Below are 23,167 nucleotides of genomic sequence, written 5' to 3' on the forward strand. Positions count from 1 at the left end.
GACGGACCTCCGGAGTCAAAGAGATCATTTGAGACCTGATCCGGTGAGGCAGGCCGTCCCACTTGGCTAGAATCAGCTTCTGGAGGGAGCGAGAATGGAATTGAGCATACTCCACCATATCGAATGCTGATACCATGAGGCCCAGCACCTGCATTGCCGAATGTATCGACACTTGCGGACGAGAAAGGAAGCAACGAATCCTGTCCTGAAGTTTCAGGACTTTCTCCTGAGACAAGAACAACCTCTGGTTGTGAGTGTCCAACAGCGCTCCCAGATGCACCATGCTCTGAGCAGGGACCAGGGAGGATTTCTTCCAGTTGATGAGCCACCCGTGGGCTTGTAGAAACCGGACCGTCATATCCAGATGACGCAGGAGAAGATCTGGGGAATTTGCCAGGATTAACAAGTCGTCCAGATACGGCAGTATCCTGACCCCTTTTGGTTTAACAACGGCTCCGCGAGTCTTCACCAAAATTATGGCGGTGATGACGGTGGCACTCCGCCGTCATCACCGCCATAATTTTGGTGAAGACTCGCGGAGCCGTTGTTAAACCAAAAGTTAACGCCCGAAACTGGTAATGGAGGTTGCCAATAGCGAACCTCAGGTATTGTTGATGTGACACTGCTATAGGAATAAGCAGGTAAGCATCCTGTATGTCCAGGGAGACCATGTAGTCCCCAGGTTCCAAGGCCAGAACTATAGAGCGAAGGGTTTCCATACGGAACTTGGAAACCTTCACCTACTTGTTCAGTGCCTTGAGGTTGAGAATGGGATGGGAGGACCCATTCGGTTTCGGGACTAGAAACAGCGGAGAATAGTACCCCCGGCCCCTCTGAGCAAGACGCACCTGTACTACAACTCCTGTATCCAGGAGGGTCTGTACCACCGAATGCAGAGTGTTTGCCTTTGTCTGGTCCGACGGGACGTCTGTCTGGCAAAATCGATGAGGGGGTCGGTTTTTGAAGGCTATGGCGTAACCTTGAGTGACGACTTTTGGGCTTAGGCTTACCAGGTTTGGAAGTGCGGGCCTGCTTGTTGTACGCCTGACCTTTTGCTTTACCTGAAGGACGAAAGGGGCGAAAGGACGTGCCTTTGACACAGAAGGAGCTGTATTAGGCAGACAGGCAGTTTTGGCAGTAGCCAAGTCAGCCACTATCTTATTTAAGCCCTCCCCAAACAGAATATCCCCCTTGAAAGGGAGTACCTCCAGGGTTTTTCTAGAGTCCAGATCCACAGACCAGGATCTCAGCCACAAAATCCTGCGAGCCAGGACTGACGTAGTAGAGGCCTTGGCTGCTAGGATACCGGCATCAGAAGCCGCCTCTTTAATATAGCGAGAAGCTGTGACAATATATGACAAGCATTGTCTAGCATGGTCAGAGTAGATTTCAGCTTCTAACTCCAAGGCCCATGCTTCAATAGCCTCTGCCGCCCATGTAGCTGCAATAGTGGGCCTTTGTGCAGCACCCGTGAGGGTGTAAATCCCTTTTAGACAACCCTTGACACGTTTATTTGTAGGCTCTTTTAGAGACGTGACGGTAGTGACAGGTAGAGCTGAGGAAACCACCATCCTAGCCACATGCGAGTCTACTGGAGGAGGCGTTTCCTAATTCTTAGACAGCTCTGTCGCGAGGGGATAGCGAGCCAGCATCTTCTTTTGAGGCACAAACTTCGTACCTGGGCTTTGCCAGGGTTCCTGACGTATATCCACTAGGTGGTCAGAGTGAGGTAAAACTTGTTTAATCACCTTCTGACGCTTGAACCTATCTGGTTTCTTAGGAGGAACGGATGGCTCGGGATCATCCGTAATCTGCAGAATTAACTTAATAGCCTCCAAAAGATCAGGAACATCCACATGTGAACTACCCTTCCCCATCAGCCGTATCCGAGTCAGAACCTGTGGGGTCAGTGTATGTGCTGTCTTCATCAGACGAGATGTCATTGACAGCAGTGGATTGTGAGGAGACGAGCGCTCGCTTAGAGGACCTCTTGTACTTAGGCGAGCGTTGGTCAGACTTTTTAGTAGGCAGGGACTGGTTCAACTTCTTTAATTGAGCAGATAAATCGTCCGCCCACGGCGGGTTAGCTGCAGGGACCACATACGGTTGTACCGGCATTGGGGGTCCCATAGGGGGTGTTAGTTTATGAACTAGCGTATGCAGAAGCGTGGAAAAAGCGGCCCACGGAGGGTCAGTATGTGCCTCCGTTGCCACAGTCCCACTGGGGGGCAAGGAGCCCCCAGAACCAGAGCGCACAGCTGCTATATTCTCCCCATATGTGCCTGTGGCTTCAGCAACACCAGCAGTGTGTTCCGCCCCAGAAACGTTACCCTCAGAAGCAGACATGATATAACTTGCAGTATGAGGTAACAGTACAATTATTAGCAGCACTATATCCCTAAACCCAAACCCCTGCGCAGTGTAGTCAGCACCAGCAGAGATAAAGGAGAGATATGGTGACTAAATCACAGAGAAAAAATAAGAATTTACTCACCGGTAATTCTATTTCTCGTAGTCCGTAGTGGATGCTGGGGACTCCGTAAGGACCATGGGGAATAGACGGCTCCGCAGGAGACTGGGCACACTAAAAGAAAGATTTGGTACTACCTGGTGTGCACTGGCTCCTCCCTCTATGCCCCTCCTCCAGACCTCAGTTAGGATACTGTGCCCGGAAGAGCTGACACAATAAGGAAAGGATTTTGAATCCCGGGTAAGACTCATACCAGCCACACCAATCACACCGTATAACTCGTGATATTTTACCCAGTTAACAGTATGAATAACAACTGAGCCTCTCAACAGATGGCTCAACAATAACCCTTTAGTTAGGCAATAACTATATACAAGTATTGCAGACAATCCGCACTTGGGACGGGCGCCCAGCATCCACTACGGACTACGAGAAATAGAATTACCGGTGAGTAAATTCTTATTTTCTCTGACGTCCTAGTGGATGCTGGGGACTCCGTAAGGACCATGGGGATTATACCAGAGCTCCCAAACGGGCGGGAGAGTGCGGATGACTCTGCAGCACCGAATGAGAGAACTCAAGGTCCTCCTCGGCCAGGGTATCAAATTTGTAGAATTTTGCAAGCGTGTTTGCCCCTGACCAAGTAGCAGCTCGGCAAAGTTGTAAAGCCGAGACCCCTCGGGCAGCCGCCCAAGATGAGCCCACCTTCCTCGTGGAATGGGCTTTTACTGATTTAGGATGCGGCAAACCAGCCGCAGAATGCGCCAGCTGAATTGTGCTACAAATCCAGCGAGCAATAGTCTGCTTAGAAGCAGGAGCACCTATTTTGTTGGGTGCATACAGGATAAAAAGCGAGTCAGTTTTCCTGACTCCAGCCGTCCTGGAAACATAAATTTTCAAGGCCCTGACTACGTCCAGTAACTTGGAATCCTCCAAGTCCTTAGTAGCCGCAGGCACTACAATAGGTTGGTTCAAGTGAAAAGCTGATACCACCTTAGGGAGAAACTGGGGACGAGTCCTCAATTCTGCCCAATCCATATGGAAAATCAGATAAGGGCTTTTACACGACAAAGCCGCCAATTCTGACACACGCCTGGCCGAAGCCAAGGCCAATAACATGACCACTTTCCACGTGAGATATTTGAGATCCACGGTTTTAAGTTGTTCAAACCAATGTGATTTTAGGAAACCCAACACCACATTGAGATCCCAAGGTGCCACAGGAGGCACAAAAGGGGGTTGAATATGAAGCACTCCCTTTACAAAAGTCTGAACTTCAGGCAGTGAAGCCAGTTCTTTCTGGAAGAAAATCGACAGAGCCGAAATCTGGACCTTAATGGAACCCAATTTTAGGCCCATAGTCACTCCTGACTGTAGGAAGTACAGAAAACGACCCAGCTGAAATTCCTCTGTGGGGGCCTACCTGGCCTCACACCACGCAACATATTTTCGCCAAATGCGGTGATAATGGTTTGCGGTTACTTCTTTCCTGGCTTTTATCAGCGTAGGAATGACTTCCTCCGGAATGCCCTTTTCCTTTAGGATCCGGAATTCAACCGCCATGCCGTCAAACGCAGCCGCGGTAAGTCTTGGAACAGACAGGGCCCCTGCTGTAGCAGATCCTGTCTGAGCGGTAGAGGCCATGGGTCCTCTGATAACATTTCTTGAAGTTCCGGGTACCAAGCTCTTCTTGGCCAATCCGGAACCACGAGTATCGTTCTTACTCCTCGCCTTCTTATTATTCTCAGTACCTTTGGTATGAGGGGCAGAGGAGGGAACACATAAACCGACTGGTACACCCACGGTGTCACTAGCGCGTCCACAGCTATCGCCTGAGGGTCCCTTGACCTGGCGCAATATGTCTTTAGCTTTTAGTTGAGGCGGGACGCCATCATGTCCACCTGTGGCCTTTCCCAACGGTTTACCAACAGTAGGAAGACTTCTGGATGAAGTTCACACTCTCCCGGGTGTAGGTCGTGTCTGCTGAGGAAGTCTGCTTCCCTGTTGTCCACTCCCGGAATGAACACTGCCGACAGTGCTACTATGTGATTTTCCGCCCATCGGAGAATCCTTGTGGCTTCTGCCATCGCCATCCTGCTTCTTGTGCCGCCCTGTCGGTTTACATGGGCGACTGCCGTGATGTTGTCTGACTGGATCAGTACCGGCTGGTTTTGAAGCAGGGGTTTTGCCTGACTTAGGGCATTGTAAATGGCCCTTAGTTCCAGAATATTTATGTGCAGGGAAGTCTCCTGACTTGACCATAGTCCTTGGAAGTTTCTTCCCTGTGTGACTGCTCCCCAGCCCCGAAGGCTGGCATCCGTGGTCACCAGGACCCAGTCCTGTATGCCGAATCTGCGGCCCTCTAGAAGATGAGCACTCTGCAGCCATCACAGTAGAGACACCCTGGTCCTTGGAGACAGGGTTATCAGTTGATGCATCTGAAGATGCGATCCCGACCACTTGTCCAAGAGGTCCCACTGGAAGGTCCATGCATGGAACCTGCCGAATGGAATTGCTTCGTATGAAGCCACCATTTTTCCCAGGACTCGTGTGCAGTGATGCACCGATACCCGTTTTGGTTTTAGGAGGTCTCTGACTAGAGATGAAAGCTCCTTGGCTTTCTCCTGCGGGAGAAACACTTTTTTCTGTTCCGTGTCCAGAATCATCCCCAGGAACAGTAAGCGTGTGGAAGGAACCAGTTGTGACTTTGGGATGTTTAGAATCCAGCCATGCTGTTGTAGCACTTCCCGAGATAGTGCTACTCCGACCAGTAACTGCTCCCTGGACCTCGCCTTTATTAGGAGATCGTCCAAGTACGGGATAATTAAAACTCCCTTTTTTCGAAGGAGTATCATCATTTCTGCCATTATCTTGGTAAACACCCTCGGTGCCGTGGACAGTCCAAACGGTAGTGTCTGGAACTGGTAATGACAATCCTGTACCACAAATCTGAGGTACTCCTGGTGAGGAAGGTAAATTGGGACATGCAGGTAAGCATCCTTGATGTCCAGGGATACCATGTAATCCCCCTCGTCCAGGCTTGCAATAACCGCCCTGAGCGATTCCATCTTGAACTTTGATTTTTTTATGTATGTGTTCAAGGATTTCAAATTTAAAATGGGTCTCACCGAACCGTCCGGTTTCGGTACCACAAACAGTGTGGAATAGTAACCCCGTCCTTGTTGAAGTAGGGGTACTTTTACTATCACCTGCTGGGAATACAGCTTGTGAATTGCCTCTAGTACAGTCTCCCTGCTCGAGGGAATTGGCGGTAAGGCCGATTTGAGGAAACGGCGGGGGGGAGTCGTCTCGAATTCCAGCTTGTACCCCTGAGATACTACTTGAAGGATCCAGGGATCCACCCGCGAGCGAACCCACTGATCGCTGAAATTTTTGAGGCGGCCCCCCACCGTACCTGGCTCCGCCCGTGGAGCCCCACCGTCATGCGGCGGATTTGGAAGAAGCGGGGGAGGACTTTTGTTCCTGGGAACCTGCTACGTGGTGCAGCTTTTTTCCCCTTCCTCTGCCTCTAGACAGAAAGGACCCGCCTTTTCCCCGCCTGTTTTTCTGGGTTCGAAAGGACTGCACCTGATAGTACGGTGCTTTCTTAGGCTGTGAGGGGACATGGGGTAAAAATGCTGACTTCCCAGCTGTTGCTGTGGAAACAAGGTCTGAGAGACCGTCCCCGAATAACTCCTCACCCTTATAAGGCAAAACTTCCATGTGCCTTTTAGAATCTGCATCCCCTGTCCACTGCCGAGTCCATAAGCCTCTCCTAGCAGAAATGGACAATGCACTTATTCTAGATGCCAGCCGGCAGACCTCCCTCTGTGCATCTCTCATGTACAAGACTGAGTCTTTTATATGCTCTAAGGTAAGCAATATAGTGTCCCTGTCCAGGGTGTCAATATTTTCTGACAGGGAATCTGACCAAGCAGCAGCAGCAGCACTGCACATCCACGCTGAAGCAATAGCTGGTCTCAGTATAACACCAGTGTGTGTATATATAGACTTTAGGATAGCCTCCTGCTTTCTATCAGCAGGTTCCTTTAGGGCGGCCGTATCCGGAGACGGTAGTGCCACCTTTTTAGACAAACGTGTGAGCGCTTTATCCACTCTAGGGGGAGTTTCCCAACGTGACCTATCCTCTGGCGAGAAAGGGAACGCCATTAGTAATTTTTTTGAAATCACCAATTTCTTATCAGGGAAAACCCACGCTTCTTCACACACTTCATTTAATTCTTCAGATGGGGGAAAAACTATTGGTAGTTTTTTCTCCCCAAACATAATACCCTTTTTTGAGGTACCTGGGTTTATATCAGAAAGGTGTAAAACCTCTTTCATTGCCTCAATCATGACACGAATGGCCCTAGTGGACATTAAATTTGACTTATCGTCGTCGACACTGGTATCAGTATCCGTGTCGACATCTGTGTCTGCCATCTGAGGTAGTGGGCGTTTTAGAGCCCCTGATGGCCATTGAATTGCCTGGGCAGGCACGGGCTGAGAAGCCGGCTGTCCCGTATTTGGCCTGTCGTCAAATTTTTTATGTAAGGAGTCGACACTTGCACGTAATTCCTTCCATAAGTCCATCCACTCAGGTGTCTGCCCCGCAGGGGGTGACATCACATTTATAGGCATCTGCTCCGCCTCCACATAAGTCTCCTCATCAAACATGTCGACACAGCCGTACCGACACACCGCACACACACACAGGGAATGCTCTTAAAGGAGACAGGACCCCACAAAAGCCCTTTGGGGAGACAGAGATAGAGTATGCCAGCACACACCAGAGCGCTATATAATGCAGGGACTAACTGAATTATGTCCCCTATAGCTGCTATAATATTTACTGCGCCTCAAATCAGTGCCCCCCTCTCTTTTTTACCCTTTTCTGTAGTGTAGACTGCAGGGGAGAGTCAGGGAGCTTCCTTCCAGCGGAACTGTGAGGGAATAATGGCGCCGGTGTGCTGAGGGAGATGGCTCCGCCCCTTTTTCGGCTGACTTTTCTCCCGCTTTTTTCTGTATTCTGGCAGGGGTAATTACCACATATATAGCCTCTGGGGCTATATATTGTGGTTATTTTGCCAGCCAAGGTGATATTATTGCTGCTCAGGGCGCCCCCCCCCAGCGCCCTGCACCCTCAGTGACCGGAGTGTGAAGTGTGTATGAGGAGCAATGGCGCACAGCTGCAGTGCTGTGCGCTACCTTGGTGAAGACTTAAGTCTTCTGCCGCCGCTTTTCCGGACCATCTTCTTGCTTCTGGCTCTGTAAGGGGGACGGCGGCGCGGCTCCGGGAATGAACACCAAGGACTGGGCCTGCGGTCGATCCCTCTGGAGCTAATGGTGTCCAGTAGCCTAAGAAGCCCAAGCTAGCTGCAAGCACGTAGGTTCGCTTCTTCTCCCCTTAGTCCCTCGTTGCAGTGAGCCTGTTGCCAGCAGGTCTCACAGTAAAATAAAAAACCTAACATATACTTTCTTTCTAGGAGCTCAGGAGAGCCCCTAGTGTGCATCCAGTTCGGCCGGGCACAGAAATCTAACTGAGGTCTGGAGGAGGGGCATAGAGGGAGGAGCCAGTGCACACCAGGTAGTACCAAATCTTTCTTTTAGTGTTCCCAGTCTCCTGCGGAGCCGTCTATTCCCCATGGTCCTTACGGAGTCCCCAGCATCCACTAGGACGTCAGAGAAATACGTAATACAGTATATCTTTGTGAAAATCCTATATTAAATAACACCTGACGCACCAAGCCCCCTCAGGTTATAGAATATAGGGATAGCAAGTTGAGTGAAAGACACGAGATGGACACCACTCAGCTATCAATGCACACACAAATAGTCACAGTTTGTACAATGCAGAGGTTATTAGTACAGACAATAATACTGCACTGGACTAGCTTACACATCTATATAGTCAATAGATATAACACTACACAGTAAGAAACTAGATGTATATCACAGGGTAATTGTACTATAAACCCCTGACTAAATGCGCTCTTTCTTACTAACACTGACTAAAAATAAGATTTTACTTACAGGTAAATCTATTTCTCGTAGTCCGTAGTGGATGCTGGGGACTCCGTAAGGACCATGGGGAATAGACGGGCTCCGCAGGAGACATGGGCACTTTAAGAAAGAATTTAGATTCTGGTGTGCTCTGGCTCCTCCCTCTATGTCCCTCCTCCAGACCTCAGTTAGAGAAACTGTGCCCGGAAGAGCTGACAGTACAAGGAAAGGATTTTGGTAATCCAGGGCAAGATTCATACCAGCCACACCAATCACACTGTATAACTTGAGATAAACATACCCAGTCAACAGTATGACAACAGAGCAACAGGTCAACCCTGATGCAACCATAACATAACCCTTATTTAAGCAATAACTGTGCAAGCATTGCAGAAGAAGTCTGCACTTGGGACGGCGCCCAGCATCCACTACGGACTATGAGAAATAGATTTACCGGTAAGTAAAATCTTATTTTCTCTAACGTCCTAGTGGATGCTGGGGACTCCGTAAGGACCATGGGGATTATACCAAAGCTCCCAAACGGGCGGGAGAGTGCGGATGACTCTGCAGCACCGATTGAGCAAACACAAGGTCTTCCTCGGCCAGGGCATCAAACTTCTAGAACTTTGCAAAAATGTTTGAACCTGACCAAGTAGTCGCTCGGCAAAGTTGTAATGCCGAGACCTCTCGGGCAGCCGCCCAAGAAGAGCCCACCTTCCTAGTGGAATGGGCCTTAACTAATTTTGGCAGCGGCAATCCAGCCGCCGAATGAGCTTGCTGAATCGTGTTACAGATCCAGCGAGCAATAGTCTGCTTTGAAGCAGGAGCACCAAGCTTGTTGGAAGCATACAGGATAAACAAAGACTCTGTTTTCCTGACCCTAGCCGTTCTGGCTACATAAACCTTCAAAGCCCTGACTACATCAAGCAACTCGGAATCCTCCAAGTCCGTAGTAGCCACAGGCACCACAATAGGTTGGTTTATATGAAAGGACGAAACCACTTTTCGGCAGAAATTGTGGACGGGTCCGCAATTCTGCTCTATCCGCATGGAAAACCAGATAGGGGCTTTTATGTGACAAAGCCACCCACTCTGACACACGCCAAGCCAAAGCCAAGGCTAATAGCATGACCACCTTCCACGTAAGATATTTCAACTCCACCGTTTTAAGTGGTTCAAACCAGTGGGATTTCAGGAAACTCAACACCACGTTAAGATCCCAAGGTGCCACTGGAGGCACAAAAGGGGGTTGAATATGCAGCACTCCCTTTACAAACGTCTGAACTTCAGGTAGAGAAGTCAACTCCTTTTGAAAGAAAATGAATAGGGCCGAAATCTGGACCTTAATGGACCCCAATTTTAGGCCCAAATTCACTCCTGACTGTAGGAAGTGAAGGAAACGGCCCAGCTGGAATTCCTCCGTAGGGGCATTCCTGGCCTCACACCAAGCAACACACTTTCGCCATATACGGTGATAACGTTGAGCTGTCACGTCCTTCCTAGCCTTTATCAGCGTAGGAATGACCTCCTCCGGAATGCCTTTCTCTGCTAGGATCCGGCGTTCAACCGCCATGCCGTCAAACGCAGCCGCGGTAAGTCTTGGAACAGACAGGGCCCCTGTTGCAACAAGTCCTGTTTTAGAGGAAGAGGCCATGGGTCCTCTGTGAGCATTTCCTGCAGATCTGGATACCAAGTCCTTCGTGGCCAATCTGGAACAATGATATCGTTCTCACTCCTCTTTTTCTTATTATTCTCAGCACCTTGGGTATGAGAGGAAGAGGAGGAAATACATAGACCGACTGGAACACCCACGGTGTCACCAGGGCGTCTACAGCTATCGCCTGAGGGTCTCTTGACCTGGCGCAATACCTCTGTAGTTTTTTCTTGAGGCGGGATGCCATCATGTCCACCTGTGGCAGTACCCACCGACTTGCAGTCTGTGCAAAGACTTCCTGATGAAGTCCCCACTCTCCCGGGTGGAGGTCGTGTCTGCTGAGAAAGTCTGCTTCCCAGTTGTCCACTCCCGGGATGAACACTGCTGACAGTGCGCTTACATGATTTTCCGCCCAGCGAAGAATTCTGGTGGCTTCCGCCATCGCTACCCTGCTCCTTGTGCCGCCTTGTCAGTTTACATGAGCCACTGCGGTGATGGTGTCTGACTGAATCAGAACCGGTTGGTCGCGAAGCAGGGTCTCCGCTTGACGTAGGGCGTTGTATACGGCCCTTAGTTCCAGGATGTTGATGTGAAAGCAAGTCTCCTGACTTGACCACAGACCTTGGAAATTTCTTCCCTGTGTGACTGCCCCCCCCCACCCCCTTCGGAGGCTTGCATCCATGGTCACCAGGACCCAGTCCTGAATGCCGAATCTGCGGCCCTCGAGAAGGTGAGCACTCTGCAGCCACCACAGGAGAGACCCTGGGGGATAGGGTGATTATCCGATGCATCTGAAGATGTGATCCGGACCACTTGTCCAGTAAGTCCCATTGAAAGGTCCTCGCATGGAACCTGCCGAAGGGAATGGCCTCGTATGATGCCACCATCCTTCCCAGGACTCGAGTGCAGTGATGCACTGACGCCTGTTTTGGTTTTAATAGGTTCCTGACCAGTGTCATGAGCTCCTGAGCTCTCTCTATCGGGAGATAAACCCTTTTCTGGTCTGTGTCTAGAATCATGCCTAGGAAAGGCAGACGAGTCGTAGGAACCAACTGCGACTTTGTAATATTTAGAATCCAGCCGTGTTGCCGTTACACTTCCAGAGAAAGTGCTCTCTTGATCCCGCTTTTAAAGGTACACTAGTCACCTGACACTGGCTAATCATTTACTAAAGGGCAGCTGACACAGGTTTAAGATAATTGGGGTGCATGAACAGAGTTTGTGGTTAACTCATTAACTGTGGCCACAAACTCTGTTCATGCACCCCAATTATCTTAAACCTGTGTCAGCTGCCCTTTAGTAAATGATTAGCCAGTGTCAGGTGACTAGTGTACCTTTAAAAGCCATGTAGTTCATAGCAGGTATACCTTACACCAAGTGGGCATTTTTGCAGTTATATTATGAGATACAGTTGCCAGGTTTTAATTTAGATGATTTGGTGATAGTGTAGGACCTGCATGAAGGTGGGGTACCGTGGAGCGGTATGCAGGCTTCCGTGCATTGGCCAATTCACTAACTAAACCCCCATCGTTTATTCATTTATCCATAGATGTTGTGAGGATAATTGAGCTTATTTTGGTGAGTGCTGTACTTTTTGTTTCTATATATATACATATATATATATATACATACATACTAGGGTCTCAATCCCTGCTGATAAGGTATCTGTGCATGCTATCTGCAGGATCCCTGAGGATAGCTGTTAAGTCAGCGCTACCTTTTGGGCAAACGTGACACCCTAGGGGAAGATTCCCATCGTATCCTGGCCCTAGTAGGGAAAGGATACTCCCTGAGAATTCTTTGTGGGAAACTGCAGTCTCTTGTCTGGAGATTCCCGCTATTTTTCTTCACGAGAGAAGGGAAATTTACCTCAGCTTTCTTCCCCTTAAACATGTGTACCCTTGTGTCAGGGACAGATGAGTCATCAGTGATATGCAAAACATTTTTTATTACAATAATCATATATTGAATACTTTCCTGCCATTTTGGCTGTAACTTTGCATTATCGTAGTCGACACTGGAGTCAGACTCCGTGTCGATATCAGTGTCTATTATTTTGGATAGTGAGCATTGAGAGACTCTGAAGGTCTCTGCGACATAGGGACAGACATGGGTAGATTCCCTGTCTGTTCTCTAATCTTTTGTGCAATAAATTTACCTTAGCACTTAATTTCACATATCCAAACAGGTGCCGGCGTTGTCGACGGAGACACCACTCACACACAAATTTGCTCCATCTCCTCCTTAGGGGAGCCTTTTACCTCAGACATGTCGACACACACGTACCGACACACCACACACTCAGGGAATGCTCATCTGAAGGCAATTCCCCCACAAGGCCCTTTGGAGAGACAGAGAGAGAGTATGCCAGCACACACCCCAGCGCTATAAACCCAGGAATAACACAGTAACTTAATGTTAACCCAGTAGCTGCTGTTTATATAGATTTTTGCGCCTAATTATGTGCCCCCCCTCTCTTTTTACCCTCTTCTACCGTGTATCTGCAGGGGAGAGCCTGGGGAGCTTCCTCTCAGTGGAGCTGTGGAGAAAAAATGGCGCTGGTGAGTGCTGAGGAAGAAGCCCCGCCCCCTCGACGGCGGGCTTCTGTCCCGCTTAAATATACATTTTCTTGGCGGGGGCTCATACATATATACAGTGCCCAACTGTATATATGTGTACTTTTGCCAAACGAGGTCCATATGCTGCCCAGGGCGCCCCCCCTGCGCCCTGCACCCTTACAGTGACCGGAGTATGTGAGGTGTGTGGGAGCAATGGCGCACAGCTGCAGTGCTGTGCGTTACCTCAGTGAAGAACGGAGTCTTCTGCCGCCGATTTCGAAGTCTTCTTGCTTCTCATACTCACCCGGCTTCTGTCTTCCGGCTCTGCGAGGGGGACGGCGGCGCGGCTCTGGGATCGGTGTTATGATACCAGTACGTCTGACCAGAGGTGATCTTATGACGGAGGTCAGAGTACTGGAATGGAATGCTGGTTACGGGAGCAGGAAAGCCTAGTAACCCCTGGCGCCCTAACTCCGTTGTCTCGCCCGTGTTATCAGAAATCCCCTGCGAGACTATGGTTGCTTGAGCCCATGGCAGCCGCGTTTGAAGGGCGGATTATGTCTGCCCAACTCCGATGCCCCCTCAGGTCTTAATGGGAGACAAAGGGAAATCCGAGACAGGGTGATAACAAGGGGCCCTCTGACTAAGCAACCAGGCCAGGGGCTACAAGCTAACTAACTTAAACCAGAAGTATGTGCGGACAAACCGCCAGGGAAAAGGACAACCAAAAATCCACGAATCCGTTACTCCTATCCAGCACCGCTGGATACCAGAGTGGATTTGTGGGAGCGGAATCCTCCGCAAAAGCTCCGAAACACAATGTAACCAAATAATAAATAGTAAGCGGTCAAGCCGCAACACACGGCTACGCCGCGACTCACGAACACCACAGGATGTTAAAGGTGCTCGGTCAGGACTCCAGGAAAAGATGACAACTTCCGAGTATTGGACCACTGAGGACAGGAACGACCGGATAGACAGGACTGGAAAACTCTCTGCAACAGACACAGCAAACAGGAAGCTATTACCGGCGTCTGTGAGAAGTCCAGAGAGTGCTTTTAACTGGGAGCTCTCCAATCAGGAGCCAGACAGGGTAATTAACAATCATGCCGTGCAGCTGCATGCTGCACGGCCAGGATACCAATGAGGTGATTAATCTAGACCCAGCAACGGGGAACGCGGTCCGACAGTGGCGTCCCCGTTGCTAGGGTCTGAGCGGCTCCGTGCGCCCGGCGTCTAGCGTTGCTAGGGAGCCGGCGGCTGTCCGCATGCGGCGTCCCTAGTTGCTAGGCGCCGGGCCGCACTGACGGGCGGACCCTCGGCGCCTAACAATCGGACGACAAGGGTGAGATCCTGTGTACGATCCCTCTGGAGCTAATGGTGTCCAGTAGCCTAAGAAGCAGGACCTAGCTTCAGAGAGTAGGGCTGCTTCTCTCCCCTCTGTCCCACGATGCAGGGAGTCTGTTGCCAGCAGAGCTCCCCGAAAATAAAAAACCTAACAAAATACTTTCTCACAGCAAGCTCAGGAGAGCTCACTGAACAGCACCCAGCTCGTCCGGGCACAGTCTCAAACTGAGAGGGAGGAGCCAGAGCACACCAGAATCTAAATTCTTTCTTAAAGTGCCCATGTCTCCTGCGGAGCCCATCTATTCCCCATGGTCCTTACGAAGTCCCGAGCATCCACTAGGACGTTAGAGAAAAGGCAGGTAGAATACTTAAGTGTCATATAAAGACACGGCGCTGACAGTGACAACCAGGCGGATTTACATAGGAGGATTTGCCCAAGCAGTCCCAGGAACAGTGAACGGAGGGATAATGGCGCCGCAGACACTGACAGGGAGTGTGGAAAAGACAGAGATGCAGCTCCAGGGCGGGAACACTTGCTGGAAATGGCGCCCTGGGGCTGGGGGAGGGGCTTCAGGTCTAAGCCTTATCCCCCTTGCTGGCAAAACCACCGGGTACTTTGGGCGATATTAAAATCGGTTTTAAGAGAAAACCTGACCTGCGCCCATGCCTGGTGATCTAGTGGGATCGCCTGTATCCACAGTGTCCACCGCCAGCGCGCGCGGCCCGCCTCCCACTGACCGCGCTGGATCGCGATAAAGACCGGGTCCCGCGAGCGGGACCCACTTACCACCTCCCGAAGCGCGGTTACGCGATGCTGGAGAGCCCCAGCCGTGTGTGTCTAACATGAAGAAAACCGGAGCCTCCGCTGTAGGTACTCGGCAACCAGGGTTCGGGAGTGTACAGCGCCGCTGGGGAGAGCTGGAGCTGCAGCAGTGAATGTCACAAGACATTTACCACCGCTGCTGCCCTTGAAGTCTTCACTTTTTACCTCATAAAAAGCTTTTCTCAGGGCTGCTTGGAGCAGCCCCTCTGTTAAGTGCCTGCTTACTGCAGCACCAACTGACAAACTGAGCTCCTGTGCTGGGAGGCGGGGTGATATAGGAGGCGGCGCTATGCATTTGGGAAGAAGGTCAAAGCTTTGAGCCTGTTGGTGCCTCAGATCAAGATCCTACTCTACACCCCATTGTCCAGACTTGTGGAGCCCAGTGTACCCCGCAGCAGAAATCAGTATTTCTGAGCATGCATATGCACCACAATGCGCAGGCGCGTCGTACAGGTACAATGAGCATTGTGGGGTTGCACAGAGTCTAACGAACATTCCTGTCGCACGGCCGAACGCAGGAAGACTGACATGAAGTGGGCGTTTCTGGGTTTGAACTGACCGTTTTCAGGGAGTGCTTAGAAAAACCCAGGCGTGGCTGGGCATTCGCTGGACGGGTGTGTGACGTCAAAAGCCGTCCCTCCGTCATTAGAATCAACTCACACGAAGAGTAACTACAGGGCTGGTCTTGTTTTGCACAAAAATATTTTGCAGGCGCTCTGCTGCACAAGCGTTCGCACTTCTGCAAAGCTAAAATACACTCCCCAGTGGGCGGCGAGAATGCGTTTGCACGGCTGCTTAAAACTGCTAGCGAGCGATCAACTCGGAATGACCCCCAATGTCTTTAGCATTGCAGGCAGCTGTTATAAATCATAAATCATCCTTCAAACTGTTATGGGGACAGTAACCTATTTTTTTTGTGCTTTGTCTAACAGGGCGAAATATATACAAGACACACTATACATGCTGTATTAGACCATAGATCATGTGATACAAAATGCATTAGATTTAATCTTACACTGTGTTTTTAGGTGTCACAATAATATTAATAATCCAGTTCTATTAGCTTGACTTATCATTGCTTGCAGACAAATTACAGATAGTTCATTCCACTCAAAAGAGGTGATTTTTGTAGATAAAATTACCATCGGAGCTGGTTGAATCTCATCACCAATCAAAATGCTGATAGGTCACAGATTTTGCATTAAACAGCAAAAAAAGGTATCTCGAACTGCCATAGTTTATAAAGACCATTTACATGATCGTATATATTGGAAAAATGAGAAAGTGGACTATAGGAATACTATATATAGGAATACAGACTGACGGCGCTTAGACTTTCCGTGGAGAGCCCATCTGCACAGAGGTCTTACTCCTTTCTCATTCTAGTAATGGTTAAGTTAATGATTCTTATTGGCATGCACAAATGTAAAGGGGCCTACACACTGGGCGATGTTTTCGACCATCAATGTTAGCGACCAACGATATTATCGATGGTAAATTTTTACTACACACTGGACGATATTGATGGTCAAAATTGGACGATATGAGAGTACATACATCTATATCGTCCAAATTGACTGGCATGTATCAACGATGAACGACTGCGGGCACGTGCATCGTTGATGCATCCACACTGAAAGATATGAACAATTTATCGTTCATTTATGAATGATATTGTTCATATCTTTCGAGATATCGCCCAGTGTGTAGGCCCCTTAAGTGTACAAGGAAATCTAGTAAATTGCGCTCAGGTATTCATGTAGGGGTTAAAGCTCAGACATGTCCTGTAGTTGTGTTTAGCAGATTAATGTACAGTATATAACTAGACCAGTGGTTCTCAAACTTGGTCCTCAGGACACAAACAGGTCAAATTTCCAGGTGACCAACAGGTGCACTGGTGTAGTCATTACTCAGTTACACATTTTTAAAGATACACAGTTGGAGCTAATTATTTCACTTATGATTCCATGAAGACAAGGCAAACATGATCTGTTTGGGGTCCTGAGGACTGAGATTGAGAACCTATGTACTAACTAGACAAAGGTTATTTTATTTATCTGCAGAGGACATAAGCAAGCTAATCTGATACATCTTTGACGGTTCTTGGTCATATCCTCTGTTTTGATACTGACAATACATATTGTTGCCAATCTGGGAAAATATACATCTTTGCAGAAACACATGTGGGTGATTTCAGGTGATAGTGTTATTGCTATTATGCAAGAAACACCCTCATGTAAGGATTACATAAACTACTGCATACACAGATATAGTAATACCCCCAAGTACAGTTGCTCTTAATTCTCTAGTACCCCCAAACAGATCATGTTTTGAGGAAACAGGTGGGATAATTACTGACCCAGCAACGTACATGTGCATGATTAAATAAATTGATAGACCACAGATTCATTGATGTTACTAGTTCCTGATTAATTGACTTTCTGGTTCTGCGTTGTCCCAGTCAAGTGCAGGCGCATAGAAATTGGTGATCTACACAAAAATTTGCTGGAGGACTTGCTGTCCGTTAAGGGGTAATGGAAGGTTCTCGGAGCTGTAGTCCTTAGAGGATGAGGTACTTTGGATATACCATGATATTACCGCAATAGAACAATTGTAATTGAATGCTATATTAAAATCCTTCACTCATCTTCCCATGATGTCTTGTCTAACTCCATATCGTGTCATCTGTGCACAGTGAGTGGAAAGGTGTCTTTCAATGAGTTTGCTCTGTGGGGCCTACTTAAATCTCTCTCCTGTCACAAATTTCTATTTGTTCCTAATTATTGCGGGAAATGGCTAGTGGTCCGTTATAGTAATCCTCAGAACTAAATGGGAGGTGGATTTGGGAGTGTTAGATGATGAAGAGTGGGCAAGTGCCTCAAGCTGTCCAGTGGCAGCAACGTCCTCTGCTTGGTTTTGAAGGTTCAGCTCTACGCACTGTACAGGGTGTACTGGACTGATGGCTAAATTAGGTACAGTGAGTTCGGCTTCTTGTCCTAAGTGTGGCACTTTTGATGCAGGTTTCTGGCACCTTATTATGGTCCTGATGTTTCATCTCCTGGTTCCAGAGTCTGGTGGTATGCTGTATATGCAGGATGGGGTTTCGCATACCGCTGCGGCCCCCTGGTATATACAACTCATAGTTTGTTTTTGGTCATTAATTAAGTAGCAGAAAGAGGGAAGGCTGTAGAGTATGCAATTACATACAGTGGAAGATTATGCTCTGTACAAATGATGTGTCTCTTACAATGTTCTCAAATTCACTGTTATATATATACAATTATGTGGAAAGTGGTAGCAAGCAGCACAGTAGCGCAGAGTATAACTGCACCAAAATGTTCTAAACGGACAACCAGCTGTGTTCAGTTGCTGGACCTCAATTGTGATAGTCTATTGCACCCAATGAATCCAAGGATATGGATCAATGGGTCAACCTGAAAAAGGGTGACAGTGTCTAAGTCGACCCCAAAAGGTCGACAGCCACAAGGTCAACATAGGGAAAATGTCAACACTGACAAATGGTTGACACAGGAAAAGTTCAACATGAGTTTAAAAAAAAAAAAAAAATTGATAATGTTTTCTCAGTAAAATGACTGGGAACCACCACTGCGCTGCTTGGCACAGGTTACTATTCCTATTGTAGTCCACGTGGATGATAAAGTATGAAAAAGTTGAAAAAAAAAAAAAATGTTTGTAAATAACCCATGTCGACCTTTTCCTATGCCAACCATTGCCATGTCGACCTTTGCTCAATTTCGACATTATGCATGTCGACCTATTATCCAGATACCGATGATTCCAACAGTCAGTGTCCCAGACCAGCAAAGTCTTACTATCCCATAAGCCTAGGCAGAGGGCAGCAAAGGAGCATACACTACCTGGATCATTGCTCCAGCCCACTCAATGATTAGCCAAAATAATCCACATAGGTTCATCATGCACCAACTCATTTCACCTTCTATTTCTCTTATTCATTGTCATGACACTTTTCTTCTTCTAATATCATTACTTCCCCCTCAGTAGGCTGGACCAATGGACTGTTTTCTGCATTTCTACACACAAGCAGAAACCCACAAATCATCCCTCCATGTCCTTTTGGCTATTGGTAACATCACCGCCCCCCCCACCACCACCACCAAAGGGCTGTGCAATCCCCACCATCTGCTCACCCCACAACCCACTCCTTTTGTTGTGCACTATGGAATATGAGACCTGTTTGTAACACTTGATCAATCCATGATTTATTCATTTAGTATACCTTAAAGGGCCGTACTCACGGGCCCATTTGGGGAGAGATGTGTGCTGAGCGGTTCGCTCAGCACACATCTCTCCCCTCGCTCAGCACAGCGCGATGTGTGCTGAGTGTGCAGGGGGAGACGGGGGGGGGGGGGGGGCGCTCGTTTCACCCAGCGGGTGAAGTGAGCGACCTGCTAGATTGGCCTGCATGCATCGCTATCGCTGTGAGGGGTACACACAGTGATCGCTGCTTAAAATCTAAGCAATCTAGTCAGATTGCTTAGATTTTAAGCAGCATCAGATTGCTTAGATTTTAAGCAGTGATCGCTCCGTGAGTACCCCCCTTTACCTACTTTACCAGTACAGAAACATGGCTCACCTCCCCTTGTAGCTCACTCCCGAGTGGAAGTATCTAACAGTCACTATACCAGAGCCAACCAAGGTGGCAGAGAATGTATCCTACTTTCTCCACACTGCACCTTCCAAATTGTAAACCCAGAACGCTTAATTTCACTTTCTTTGCAGTGCACAGGATGAGGGTCCCTTTACTAGGAATTACATATAAGTCTATATGTAAATAGAACTGCAAAGCTATAATAAGAATAAGAATTTATAAGGGAAAGTCAATATATAATCAGATGCAATGCACATCCAGATACATCGAAGACAACAATTACCAGACACAGCCTAAATTCTAGATGGTTTAATGTTTCTTGGTGGCTGTTATGTACTGTAACAGGAAATCCCTCAATTTTGAAATATGCATAGTCTCTTTAATGGTTGTGTCTCGACTGCGCAGCTGAAGTAGCCCGTTCTCCAACGTGATATCACTCACCAGCACTGTGAACATGACCCCCATCTCATCGTATCTGCAACAAAAATTGAGGACTTTTTTTTAGAACTCTGAAATTGAATTTTTTTCACTACACTTAAATTGCTTAAATTTCAATACACTGGAAAAAATGGAATACAAATTTTGACCGGTAGTTTGTAAATTCCCAACCAAGCATTGGATGAAAGAACCATGAAAATCAAGTGCACCCTTCCTTGAAGAAAAATGTCTGAAGGTTCCGTATATGATATTGCGAACTGCGCACACTGTCCAGGGCAAGCCAGTCTGCACCATGGGCAATATCAAACAGATAATCCATTCAACCATCGGCCCCCCACTCACTTTGTAAACAGCTGCTCCATTGGGGTCTGTAGAGTATCCAGATATCCAGGCCAGACAGAAATCCTGCTCTCTCGCAGCTCATCAGACAATCCCTGACATACCTAGGAGCCACAGATCTGTGTTAATCAACAGCTTCTACACCCTAAGTATTCTCCAGACAAACACTGCTAATGATTGAAAATTCTAGAAAGATCTGAAGGAAATATATAGTAACAATGAGTTACTCACTAAAAATAGTATGACCGCTTTTTCTTTAATAAGATGGTGCTGGCTGCTCTCACAGATAAGTGGCCACTGGATAACCTAAGGGGGCATACACACGGAGAGATCCATGCTTAAATTCTAAGTAATCTGACTAGATTGCTTAGACATTAAGCACAGATCTCTCCGTGTGTATGCCCCACAGCAATAGCGATACGCAGACCCACACATTGCTATCGCCGGTGCTAGATTGGCTCAATCTACCACATCGCTCATTTCACTGCTGGGTGAAATGAGCGCCCCCCGCCCCCTCGCTCAGCACACATCGCGCTGTGCTGAGCGAGGGGAGAGATGTGTGCTAAGCGGTCTGTGTTAGATCGCTCTGCACACGTCTGGATAAAATCTTAGGTGTGTACTGGCCTTTAGACATAGTGTTGTGAGGAGCAATTCTAGAAAATGTGCTGTGTGAACTTGTTGTCTAGTGTGGTAACATGAACATTAGTCACTCAAAATAGCTGAAATACCATAAGCAAATGTACTAAATAAAAATGAAATTCGCCAAATCTGATACTTAAGCAAAACATGACACAATTAACTCATAAAAGGTGCCACCCAGAGCAAATAACCAAGACAGTATTAATTCGTTTTTAAAACAAATTTCTCAGAAAAAATAAAAAAAGTTCCTCTTTTTATCTTAGGTTTTCAGTTTAGCAATTAGCAGCAAGAGCACAATAAGGCTTTATCTTCCGGAAAACATGCCACAGCAATGGAATTTAGCCATGCAGAACACTAACTACGTACATAGCATTTCACAGTAAGTGAAAGTAACTAACATGCAGACTGGCGCAGATTCCAAAACACTGATAATCTATGTAAAGTGAACCCAGCAACAAATAATTATATATACAAACCAGACGTAAATCCACAGCAGGACCTTTCCCCAGGTCCACTGCTACTTTGATGGGGGCTAAAGATGGGTGAATCTTCAGCACCTGAAACAGAACAGGAGTTAGAATTAAACAACAGTGATATTTTACCTGGAACCAACCTGCTCGTGAAAATCATTTAGAACCTCATATGGAGTATAGTTGAAAATAAATGGTTTGGTTCAATTCATCCCTCACAGGCATTCTAGATTACACATGATTTTCTTTGAGACCAGAAGCAGAGGTCCCAAAAGCAACAAGGAAGAGTTTATTGTCCTACTAGAAATTGCAGTACAGGTTGAGTATCCCATATCCAAATATTCTGAAATACGGAATTTTTTGAGCGAGAGTGTGATAGTGAAACCTTTGTTTTCTGATGGCTCAATATACACAAACTTTGTATAATACACAAAGTTATTAAAAATATTGTATTAAATGACCTTGAGGCTGTGTCTATAAGGTGTATATGAAACATAAATGAATTGTGTGAATGTACACACACTTTGTTTAATGCACAAAGTTATTAAAAATATTGGCTAAAATGACCTTCAGGCTGTGTGTGTAAGGTGTATATGAAACATAAATGCATTCTGTGCTTAGACTTGGGTCCCATCACCATGATATCTCATTATGGTATGCAATTATTCCAAAATACGGAAAAATCCCATATCCAAAATACCTCTGGTCCCAAGCATTTTGGATAAGGGATACTCAACCTGTACTTCTAATTGATTTTAGCAAGTGAAGAACAATGCCATGACATTTAGAACTGTTAGCTCTCTGTTCATTATATGTAATCCAGCTGTGTGATTTTGGGTGGAGATATGCTATGTAATGCCTGCTGTGTGATTTCAGGTGGAGACGTTCCATGTAATGCCTATAGCCATGATATCTGATTATGGTATGCATTTATTCCAAAATACAGAATAATCCGATTATCCAAAATTCTTCTGGTCCCAAGCATTTTGGATAAGGGAGACTCAACATGTATAGTAGTGGAAAGAGCGGTCACAGTAGGTAGTAGTGGACATAGATACATGCTGACAACTGTAACAACCCTGCTGATAAAGGTAGCGGGAATTATAATTGATAAAGGAATTTTGACTGACACCTCCCCACATCTACTCCTTCAGCCAGTTCTATCAGAGAGCTCCAACATCTCCTACTTAGAGGGAAAAATGAACAAATCCTCAATAAACAGCAACATACCATGGGGGTAACTCAAATGTACTGTGCCTTGCTGGGCATCTAAATGAAATGGTGTCTATAAGAGCGATTCAATTGTTGCTCCAACCAGATGCCCATTAGCGCGACAGTCACATTTTTTCTTGCAGCTTCTAGAGGTGCGAGAAAAAAAAAATGTGTGAAAAAGTCTGTAGTTTGGGCGCTCAAATGGCGGGCAGGGAGGTGAGGCAGAGACTTTCCTGTCATACTAATGTTTATGCCCGAGTTTTGACTACAAAAAGTATATAAAAAATCAGAAGAATATATTCGAACTATCTTCTTTATGTTATTCTGATTATTTTTATAGTCAAAACTCTGTAGTAAAAATTCTATGGCAGGGCCTAACTTTTCCGCGCATCTCTGATAAAAACGCACTACATTTCCGGCAGTATATACTGCTGCACATGTGTACAATGCCGACATGCACCCTTTGCCTCATATATTGTGTGTTAATCTGGCTATGGTACTAGTCAGTTCCTCCTCAGCCATTTACCTCACTGCACGTCCCTGCTTTAGACGCCCAATCAAGACATTTAGACGGTTAAGCTGTC

At 47.3% G+C, this 23,167-nt stretch overlaps 1 protein-coding gene across 7 annotated transcripts in view; it reads right to left on the bottom strand.

Moving 5' to 3' along the window:
* Positions 1 to 19,779: 19,779 nt before the first annotated feature.
* Positions 19,780 to 23,167, bottom strand: part of POLG2 (DNA polymerase gamma 2, accessory subunit) — a 59,219-nt gene continuing 55,831 nt past the window's right edge. For all 7 annotated transcript variants that reach the window (XM_063960799.1, XM_063960800.1, XM_063960797.1 and 4 more), the window contains 3 exons: positions 21,378 to 21,458; positions 20,266 to 20,366; positions 19,780 to 19,960 (listed from right to left, as the gene is read on the bottom strand). In XM_063960799.1, coding sequence (XP_063816869.1) covers positions 19,795 to 19,960; positions 20,266 to 20,366; positions 21,378 to 21,458 — 348 coding nt within the window. In that variant the 3' untranslated portion in view covers positions 19,780 to 19,794. The remainder of the gene's footprint in view (positions 19,961 to 20,265; positions 20,367 to 21,377; positions 21,459 to 23,167) is intronic.

This window comes from Pseudophryne corroboree, chromosome 3 (assembly GCF_028390025.1).
Source record: "Pseudophryne corroboree isolate aPseCor3 chromosome 3, aPseCor3.hap2, whole genome shotgun sequence".
In the NCBI taxonomy this organism is placed as follows: Eukaryota; Metazoa; Chordata; class Amphibia; order Anura; family Myobatrachidae; genus Pseudophryne; species Pseudophryne corroboree.